Source organism: Hemitrygon akajei, chromosome 18 (assembly GCF_048418815.1).
Source record: "Hemitrygon akajei chromosome 18, sHemAka1.3, whole genome shotgun sequence".
In the NCBI taxonomy this organism is placed as follows: domain Eukaryota; kingdom Metazoa; phylum Chordata; class Chondrichthyes; order Myliobatiformes; family Dasyatidae; genus Hemitrygon; species Hemitrygon akajei.
Genome location: NC_133141.1, coordinates 25,133,626 through 25,144,591, shown reverse-complemented (window position 1 = coordinate 25,144,591; position 10,966 = coordinate 25,133,626). Strand labels below are relative to the sequence as shown.

General features: G+C 46.6%; 1 protein-coding gene across 1 annotated transcript in view; it reads right to left on the bottom strand.

Moving 5' to 3' along the window:
* Positions 1 to 2,146: 2,146 nt before the first annotated feature.
* The window catches only part of gli1 (GLI family zinc finger 1), a 298,522-nt gene continuing 289,702 nt past the window's right edge, over positions 2,147 to 10,966 (bottom strand). The window contains exons 14-15 of the mRNA XM_073071122.1: positions 9,420 to 9,729; positions 2,147 to 8,469 (exon numbers count right to left, since the gene is read on the bottom strand). Of these exons, the coding sequence (XP_072927223.1) occupies positions 6,020 to 8,469; positions 9,420 to 9,729 (2,760 nt within the window). The 3' untranslated portion in view covers positions 2,147 to 6,019. The remainder of the gene's footprint in view (positions 8,470 to 9,419; positions 9,730 to 10,966) is intronic.

Below are 10,966 nucleotides of genomic sequence, written 5' to 3'. Positions count from 1 at the left end.
GTACCCAATAAAGTGACCACAGTACAAGCCTCCTTCCCTCTAGTCTCTACTTAAAACAAATTTCATGATATATGTCAGTGCTAATAATTCTGATTCTGAATTTGAGCCCTCTGTTCCCAACAATATCCTTAAGAATCTTTCCTTCAGCTCTCTAGCTTAATCACATCATCTAGTAGTATGGTGACTAGAACTACACACAATACTCCAAATGCGGTCTCACCAAATGTCTTGGACAGCTGTAGGATGATCTTGTACTCAGTGCCCTGTCCAATGAGAGTAATCCTTCTTCACCACCTTGTTTGCCAGTGTTGTCACTTTCAGGGATTTATGTACCTGTACCATAAGGTCCTTCTGTTCCACAACATTCCACAGGGCCCTGTCATTCACTGTGTAGGTCCTGCCCTGGATTAACTTCCAAAACTTTGTACAATACACATGACGGATAAATAAATCAGTGGGTCCCTGGTCCTGATTCCTCAGACACCAGCAACTCTCTCCTGTGGTTCCTCATCAGAGCATGGAGAGTGAGCACCGTCGGGCTGTGGGAGCCAGGCCCGAGCAGATCTGGCAGCTCCAATCAGTGATGCAAGCAGCACTCCTGAGTGCAAGACTGGATAAATGGTTAGGACCAATGCACAGTTCCCATATTTTCTTATGGTGTAGGAGGCAATTTGGTCCATTGTCAAAGGAAACTGCTATTCCCTTCCTACTTTCCCAGTTGAGCTGGATCCTACTGTAATCTCAGACATTTTTCACTGTCCACCACACCACCAATTTTGGTGTCAAAGTTTGTATAACGTCAAAGCCTGTCTGCCATTCAAACCTGAAAGCATAGAAAGTGGGAGCAGGAGAACAGGAGAAGGCCATTTGGCCACCTTCTCCCCATTCCAACACGATTGTGGCTGATCACCCACTCTGTACCACGTTCCTGCCTTCTCCCCACTTCCCTTGATCCACATAACATTGGGAAACCTATCCATCTCCTCTTGGGTACACTCACTGACGTAGTCTCCACTGCCTTCTGTGGTGGAGAATTCCACAGATTCACCACCTCTAGGTGAAGATATTTCTCCTGATCTCACTTCTGTATTTCGTACCCCATACCCAGAGGCTGTGACTCCTTGGGTCTGGATTCTCTCACTATCGAAACATCCTCCCCATATCCAACCTGTCCTGTTCTCTTTGAACATTATACATTTCTTTGAGATCCTCTCTCATCTTTCTGAACTCCAGTAACTACAGTCCTAACCGAACCATTGCTCGTCTAGTGCCGTCCCCAGGGATCAGTCTGGTGAACCTAAATACAGCCTTTCTGAAGTAAAAAGCACAAAACTGCAAATTGAGCTCACACCACGGCACAGTGTTCCTGTAGGGAACAGTTGGACTTTGGGAGCAGTTTCATGAATCAACAAATTTGTAATATTGTCTGTTTTATCCAAAGCACACACCTTACATTTCCAAACTGAGCACAACAATGCATCGATGATCTGGGATTAACGCCTTGGTCAGGGAAGCACAATGCTGCACCTGGTAGAACAGGTGTACCTGTACCATAGCTCCAGAGACCTGGGTTCAGTCCTGACCTCTGGTGCTGTCTGTGTGGAGTTTGCATGTTCTCTGTGACCCCCAAATGCTCCGGTTTCCTTCCATATCCCAGAGACATGTAGTGTTGGTGGGTTAATTGGCCACTGTAAATTGCCACTAGTGTGTGGCTGAGGGGTAGAATCTGGGGGAAGCTGATGTTGGGAGAATTTTGTGAGGGAAATGGGACTGATGGGATTGCTCTGAGAGCTGGCATAGGCTCGATGGGCCAAATGGCTTCCTACACTATAGAAAAATATCCACTTGGAGTGCTGCTTACATCACAGAATGGGATTGTCAGCTCTGCTTGGGCCAGGCTCCCTCAGTCTGACAGTGCTCACTCTCCACGCTCTGATGAGGAACCACCGGTGCCTGAGGAACCTCTGTGCAGTAGCAGGAACTGCGACCACTGATCTATTTATCCTTCACGTTTCTTCTGCTCTTAACGTCAGTCTGTCAGAGGAAGCTTTCTTTCAGGGTGGGAGTTAGTTGGCATTTCAAGACAGCTCGGCTTTGTTGAGAACCAAGTAGGTGTTTGCAGAAGATAGCACGTGCACGCTGCCAATTGTTGCACAGCTTTATTTGAAAAAAACGTACAAAAATACCTGATCATTCTGTCAATGCGCTGTTACGTTGCAAAGAAACAAAATAAACTGATCATGTACAATCTGTCTCCTCTGATTCTTTGTAAATAAAGAGAACTCTATGTAATAGTAATTAAGCATTTGATTTACATACAAAAAATACAGCATAAAAGTAATTTCTCTATCACAGGCTGTCCCTGCATAAAGAACAGATTCCCTTTTTACAGACATGCAGAAGTTGATTTTGTCCATGAATTGGAAAACACACAAAATTACTGGATACATAACTATACCTCCACAGATTAATATCAATATTTCTTCATTTTCTTCCCCTAGTACAGAATCAGGATGTCCCACAATCAATAGCTGGTTTTGATGGCATGAATTATCAGTGATTAGTGCATTGTTTAATAGAGAGTTGCTGCACAAGCATCCATAGAAGTGATTGTTATCAGTTTCCAAAGTTACTCCCTTAAAGGAGCCTCCAGCAGTGAACCTGTGTTCTTCAGACGCAGTGGTGGCTGATTAATGCAGAGATGTTACATGGAAAATTGATAGTGTTTCGCTGATCTCTTTCGTATGTAGGGGTGTACAAAAATCTGCTGTTTATAACATAGGGGAGGCCCTGTACGTACTGCTGTGAATTCCATACCAAGAGGGAATGCTCATTTGAAATGTTTTAAAATGCCTTTTCATTGTCCCTCAGCCCTGTTCTGAATTTGACTCTCCTGCTATCTACAAAAAAATCAATCGCAGAGTTCACTTTCTCAGCAAAAGAGGATGCAACGGTCTTTCAATTTATACCTGCTGATGATTAATTAATACCATCATAAAGGGCAGGTTCCAAAATAACTACACCTGAAGTAGAGAAGAACTCCTTCCCACAAACTGCCAGGTATGTTGCTGGTGTCAAAAGCCCATATTCGAAATCGAAACTGGGCTAGCAACCCAAGAACTGAACTGAACTGAATTCAAGTGCAGACATTTTATTTTGATGGATAAATTTAATCACTCCTTTCACCAGATGTAGGTGTCAGAAAAATGTCAGTAAAGCTGAATTACGTACCTATGATGTCACAATAAATGCAAACAAGAAATGTGATGGTGTTCTCATACACTCTCAACTTTGCAGAAAGAGAGGTGCTTATGAAATTTGTAATATTGGTGGGGAAAGGTCTGTCACTGTGTAATACTGGGGTGCAGTACCAGTAGGGACAGATCCTCACTGTACAACTACTGGGGTACAGTACCACTGGGGACGGGTCTGTCACTGTGTAACGCCAGGGTACAGTACTGGTGGGGTGGGGTCTGTCACTCTATCATGGGGGGACAATACTGAATGGAAATGGGTATGATACTGTGTAGGACTGCTACACTGCTGCTGGGCACTGGCCGTTGTGTCGATACATACCTGCATGCTCATCGAAAATGCTGGCATACAACACTAGAGATTACCCACTGCTGGGATTCATATGTATAGCAACAGACAAAATGCTGGAGGAACTCAGCAGGCCAGGCAGCATCTATGAAAAAGAGTAAACAGTCAACGTTTCAGGCTGAGACCTGTCAGCAGGACTGGAATGAAAGGGGGAAGGAGTCAACTAAGAATGTGGGGGCGGGGGGGGCAAGAAGTACAAGGTGGCAGAAGGTGGCAAGTGATAGGTGAAATCAGGAGGGGGGGTGAAGTAAAGAGCTGGGAAGTTGATTGGTGAAAGAAATAAAGAGCTGGAGAAGGGGGAATCCTATAGGAGAGGACAGAAGGCCATGGAAGAAAGGGAAGGGGGAGCAACACCTGAGGGAGTTGATGGGCAGGTAAGGAGATAAGGTGAGAGAGGGAAATGGGGAGGGGGGCATTATTGGAACTTCGAGTATTGATGTTCATGCCATCAGCTGGGAGGCTACCCAGGCGGAATATAAGATGTTGTTCCTCCAACCTGAGTGTGGCCCCGTCATAGCAGTAGAGGAGGCCATGGACTGACATGTCGGAATGGGAATGGGAAGTAGAATTGAAATGGGTGGTCACCGGGAGATCCCACTTTTTGTGACGGACGGAACAAAGGTGCTCGGCAAAGCAGTCTCCCCATCTACATCGGGTCTCACTGATACTACAACGGGAGCACTGGATACAAAAGATGACTCCAACAAATTCACAGGTGACGTGTCACCTCACCTAGAAGGACTGTTTGGAGCCCTGAATGGTAGTGAGGGAGGAGGTGTAGGGGCAGGTGAAGCACTTGCTTTGCTTGCAAGGATAAATGCCAGGAGGGAGATCAGTGGGGAGGAAAGAGTGGACAAGGGAGTGGCTTAGGGAGTGATCCCTGCGGAAAGCAGAAAGTGAGGAGGAGGGGAAGATGTGTTTGGTGGTGGGATCCCGTTGGAGATGGCAGAAGTTCCGGAGAATTATGTGCTGGATGCGGAAGCTGGTGGGGTGGTAGGTGAGGACAAGAGGAACCCTATCCCTGGTGGGGTGGCGGAAGGATGGAGAGAGGGCAGATGTGTGCAAAGTGGAAGAGACGTGGATGAGGGCAGTATTGATGGTGGAGGAAGGGAAGACCCCTTCTTTGAAGGAGGGGGATATCTCAGTTTTTCTGGAATGAAAAGCCTCATCCTGAGAGCAGGTGTGGTGGAGACGGGAGAATTGAGGGAAGGGGGATGGCATTTTTTACAAGTGACAGGGTGGGAAGAGGTATAATCTGGATAACTGAGAGTTTGTGGGTTTATAAAATATATCAGTAGTTAGACTGTTACTGGAGATGGAGACAAGAGAGAGATTGAGATACGGGATAGAAATGTTGGAAATGGACCACAAGTAAATTTGAGCACAGTGTGGAAGTTGATGAAATCAATGTATATTTTGAGATGTGTATTGTGCAGTGACACAATATTAAAGTATTCTCATTCAATTTGTATTCCATGCCAAATAATCCTGATGACCAAACTAACATCTTGTTTCTATCCCAGTTATATTTATCTTAGAGCTTTGCAAACTAATGGTGTCAACTTTGGCAAGTAAAGATAGTATGCTGTATAAAAGTATAGTGTCAGCTGCCAGCATCTAAAATCTGTGTTTTTGAAAAGTACTTCAGACTTTCTGTATTTGAAATCCAGAGGATGTAGATGTGACATCCTTCCACTATGAATACAGCGAATTCATCAATTTCGTGAGTATTATAGAACTACTTATCTCAGTCATTAATTATCCAGGCCTAAATATGTAACTTCTTTTCCAAAGACTATTTTGAAATGTAAAATCTGGTGTGATGGGTCAATTCAGAGACTGTGGGCAGGAGCCCCTTCAGACTTAAGTTACAACTCTGAATTTGACCTTTGAACTTTGGGTGTGTGCTGATAATTCCTGAGATGTTGAAATACGTGGTTAAGAAATTTCTTTTGTTGGGAGCAAAAGGTAACAGTGTGGATGCATGGTGAGATGCAGGGAGCTGATTGCATCACCTGGCCAGAGCTGTCCATTTGAATTATACCTAAACAGACGGCGATACGTTTTACAAAAACTGACTAAGAGGAACAGATTCAAACACAGTGTTTGTCTGACCATCTGTCTGTATGGTCTCCAAGTGTAATCTATCTTTGGAGCCTCATTTCAGCCCATAGCTTGCTCTCAGCCACAAAATAGCTTGGGGATTAGATATTCTGAGCACAGTTGGGGTAGGACACGACATCTGGTCAAAATACTGCATGATTTCCTCTTGCTTAGCAGGTCAGACTTCACTGATAAGACATTTGAACTGTTACATTCTCAACGGCTGTTCACAAGAGGCAAGTTGGAACTTACAGTTCTAGTACTGTGAAGTTAATAAATGCCATGCCCTCTCATTTCATCAGCAAGAGTCTCATTATGACATGGTATTGAGAAACTTTCTTTCCCCTGCCAGTGTTGTCAACACTGAACTCATGTCGCTGATAGCCATGTTGGACATTCCTGTTTGCAATGTGAAGGAATTGTAGGGAGTTGTTAGGCAAGAGGACGCTTGAGAAATGTTCGGAATGATGTTGGGAGTCAGGGTGGCTGTCGTCAGGGACGGGTTTCCGCCGTCATCCAAAATTGCTCCAAAGTCAATCTGAGAATGCTGAAGATCCAAGGAGTCTATGCAACTCGACATCTGGCTGGCCTCCGGGTAAATTGATGTGTCAAGCTTCATAGGGTCCACGCTCAGCATCATCTGCTGCTGAAGTGCACAGTTGTTTTGTAATGGATGCATCTGTACTGAGTTTGACATCTGCTTCCTCAACTGTGGCCTTCCTTGCTGGGTTTGCATCTGTCTAGAGTAAAACAATAAATTCCCATCTTCTGGTGGCTCCAGTTCACACTGTATTGGCGGAAGATTGATTGTTTTTTCTCTGCTGACTGCTGTTGGCTTGTGAACAGGGCTTGCATGCGGCAGGTACTCTTTCTGAGCCATTTGGCTGCTGAGAAGCTTCTGGGCTGATGGAGGGTGTGGCACCATCCTTGGACTGTAACACTGACCACCTGGGTTCATCAAAGTCTTTGGCTGGATTTGACCTTCTTGAGAGGATGGACTTAGTAAACCTGGCTGACTTTGGCAATCTCCGTAAGCTGAGTACGGATGACTTTGGGTCCTGAGGTTGTGAGGAGGGCTACATATGGCTTGGATCGGACTGCCAACGTTGACGTCCAGTGGTGGTGTGACACTATTGCTGTGCTGTGGTTCACCCCACATGAGGACCTGCTGCGACTGGATGTAGTTCCTCACCATCATCTCCTTGACTTGCATCATGGGCGTGTGCACTCGGCTCCGTAATGGGGAGCTGTGCATTCCTGAGGTTGCGGCTGCATCAAAGCAGGTACGTGATGAGCATTCCATCTGTTGCTGGCTGCCGTGGCTCATCTCTTCGGTGTTAGCTATGGCTTGTTTAGGTAGGTTGAAGTTTGGCCTGGTCGCTATTGCTTGCTTTATGCTTTGGCAGGGATTTAACATTGGCACTGTCTGCTGCAACTGATGCTCCGGTTTAATCTGTTGATATTCAGGGTGTGCCATTTGGTCATGGTTAAACATACTCTGCTCGCTCAGGGCATTGTGAGTCACATTCACGTTTTGCTGGATAAAATTATTCAAGTACTGGGAAGAATGCGGGCTCTGGCTGACCCGCTTAAGGCACTGACTAAGTTGGGCCGGGCTTGGCTCAATGCTCTGCTGATTCAGAATTTCAATGGAGCTGACATCCATGCTCCCCGAGCTAACTTCATTCCACTGAACTGGCATGTTGTTCTCATGAGAACATCCTTGTCCCTGGTTCTGGAACTGATCGACAGTGTAGTGCTGCTGTGCCATGTTACTGTCCATCGGGGCCTGTTGGGCTAAGCTAACCTGCATGTTTCCTGCATTTCTATTGGAGCTGCCATAGAGCTGTTGACTGGGCATTCCCACTGGGTTGTGAAGCTCCACCGTTTGTGTGTTGCAGACACGATCATTTAATAAAGGAACATTGGCCCCTTGGTAATTCTGATAAGGCGCCATGTCACCGGGAAGCCCAGGATTGGCTTGATTGGACGTTTCCATGGTGACAGCCTCCATCAGGATATTTTCAGTGATACTTGGCGGGCGCGGGGAGTAGATGCAACCGTGGAGATTTGTTTCCGAGCCCGCAAGATGCTGCGGGTTGTAGTTTCTCCTTGGGATCATGGAAGGGCTGATGTCATTGAGGCTGTTGAATCGCTGCACCTTCGGCATCGACTGCGCACCGTCGGCCACCCGCGCTGGGTCACTCGCTCGCCTCGAGTCGATGGCATGGACGTCCTGGTGTCTGAGCACGGCTGCGCCATAGCCATGGAAACTGCCGTCCCCGCCTCGGCAAGGGCCGTGAGGTGGGAAGGTGGGCCTGGTGGGGTTGCTCAACTCACTGACATTGGTGCCCGCCTGCTTCAGGTTCGATAAGGGCGTGGGTGGCGGTCCTCCTGTGGCCGCGGCGTACCTGGCTTTAAGGCGGTATTGCTGTAATGGGGAGAGGGTGGGCAGTGCCGGGAGCGTGGAACACTGGCTTACCTCGCTGCATCCCTGTGAGGAGTCGGGGGACATGGGGTTGTACGATTCATTGTTGCCACGGCCCCCCACCAGGGAGACTTCACTGGACCGACGGCTGGACAAGTAAGGAGAGATAGTTGATGATCTCCGGCTGACCGTGTACGCTGAGCTGACGGTGCTGGTGGTGCTACTGCGGCGCTCGGTGAGCTGGTTCCTTGCTGCGGGATCTCTGGCCGACAGCTCCGCAAGGCGGTGACACGGCTGTGCCAAGGATACACACGTGGCGACTTCTCCAGGCAAAGCTGCAAGCAATGAAAAGAAGAAAGGCTACAGAAACAACGCTGTTCTCAAGCTTCTGTACAGCATATAGTCACAGCACAGAAATAGGCCCTTAGGCCTAACTAGTCCCAGTTCCCTGCATTTGACCCATATCACTCTGGACCTTTCCTATCTGTGTACCTTTAAGATATTGTTAAAGTACTTGCCTCAACCACTTCTTCTGGCAGCTCATTCCATATACCTCTTCATCCCTCGGAGTGAAGAAGTTGCCTCTCAGGTTCCTATAAAATCAATCCCCTCTCGCCTTAACCCATGCTCTTGAGTTCTTCATTCCCCAATCCTGGGATAAGGATTGAGTGCATTTACCCTATCTATGCCCCTCATGATTTAATACACCTCTGTAATCTCAGTCTCCTATGCTCCTAGGGGAAAGTATGCTAACCTGCCCAACCTCTCGCTCTAACTAGGATCCAGACAACATCCTTAGCAGAATACTTTGATGATTATTGTTTAAACTTTGTTTCCAGTCATGGGTGTCACAGAAACTTTTATAAACTTCTATTGGGTCTCTCCTTAGACTTCGTTGTTCCAGAGAAAACAACTCAAGTTTCTCCAACCTCTTCTTGTAGCTCAAACCCTCACATACTGGTAAATCTCTTCAGCACCCTCTCCAAAACCTCCACATCTTTTCTGTAATGGGACAATCAGAACTGCACACAATACTCCAGGTGCGGCCTAACCAATTTTTTATACAATTACAACATTACTTCCCGACACTATACTCAAGTCTCCGTCTAATAAAGGCTAGCATATTATCTGCCTTCTTTATCATCCATGGTCACTTTCAGGGAGGCATATACCCACTTGTTTGAACATTGATAAAACTGGCCAGCACAGGGGTAAAAGTACAGCCTGACTGCCTCCACAGGAGTCGAATAAGATCTACAAGATTTCCCATGGCCGGATTACTCACCAATACCTTGTATCATGGGTAGCTTCACCGCCCGTGAGGGCGGCATGGGTTTGCGTATCTGCTTGAGCTTTCCAATCTTCAGGTTGGCCAACCGCTGCAGTGCTGTGGCATTCCTGCGCAGCCCGGCATCCGCAGCACCCAAATGAACCGTGGAATCTATGGAGGGCACGTCTTCGATGCTCGTCAGGTCTTCGAAGCTGCCGCCGCCATTAACATTCATCTCCACTCCGCTGTCGTTGTTGTTGGCGCTTCCCTGAAATGATCTATCACTGCTGCTTGACGATCGACCTCCAGGGCTGGTCTGCAACTTCTGAAACAAAAACAAAATGAACAATCTGCTTTACCAAGAGTCTCCCGTCTTCCTCTTACCATGAACTTTTGTGCTCCATTCGCAACGTCCTTACCTCAGGCTATGCATTAGTCCTTCATATCTGGATCTCTGTCAGTATAAGGAATGAACCATCGACTTCAGGAAGAGAAAGTCAGGAGATCACACCGTCAGAACTCATGGGGGGGTGGGGATGTCAGAGGTGGAGAGGGTCAACATGCTACCATGTGATATGTGCATGCCTTGCTTAAAGTAAACTTGAACTACACTCGTATTTTCGGACTCCCCACGTCTTTCTTTGAATTAATTTAATGTTTTGAAGCTACAAAACATAACACTACTTCCCTACAACCATGGGTGGCACTATGTTTTACAGTACCAGCGACCCAGGTTCAATTCCAGCCATTGCCTGTAAGGAGTTTGTATGTTCTCCCCGTTTCCTCTGGGTGTTCCAGTTTCCTCTCAGTCCAAAGCTGGTAAGTTAATTCGTCATTGTGAATTGACCCGTGATTAGGCTAGGGATAAACTGGGTGGCGCGGCTCAAAGGGGACGCAGCTCAAACTCAAGAAATAAATAACCATCAGGCTCTTGAGCCAACCCTCATCCTACCTCAGCAACGGAACACTCAGGGTCGCTTCTTGCATTACCATGTAGCAGTCTCTGGTTGTGTATTTTGTACAGTTTATTGTATAATTTATGTTCTGTGCTGTCTTCATCATTGTCCTTTGTTGTTTTGGCTTTACATAACTAAATGGATCATCCTTCCTCTAACAACTTGGGTTCTAGCCTTCAGAGGTACAGCACACTGGAGTGCTAGTGGACAGTGCAGTCTTAATGCCCTCTCCTGCAGGACTGCTAATCATAAAGATTTCTGCTCGATTCTACAATGTGTTAACTGTCCTTCTTCACTGGCTAAATTGAGGTAAGAATTAGAGCAAGACACACAGAACATAGAACAGTACTGCACAGTTCAGGCCCTTCAGCCCATGATGTTGTGCCGACATTTTAACCTACTCTTAAGGTCAACCAAACTCATTCCCCCAACTTAGCCTTCTATTTTTTAACATCCATATGCCTATCTTAAGAGTTTCTTAAATGCCCCAAATGTAAATGCCTCTACCACAATTCCTGGCGGAGTGTTCCATGCACCCACCACTCTCTGTGTAAAGAACTGACCACACACACACACACACACACACACACACACACACACACACAC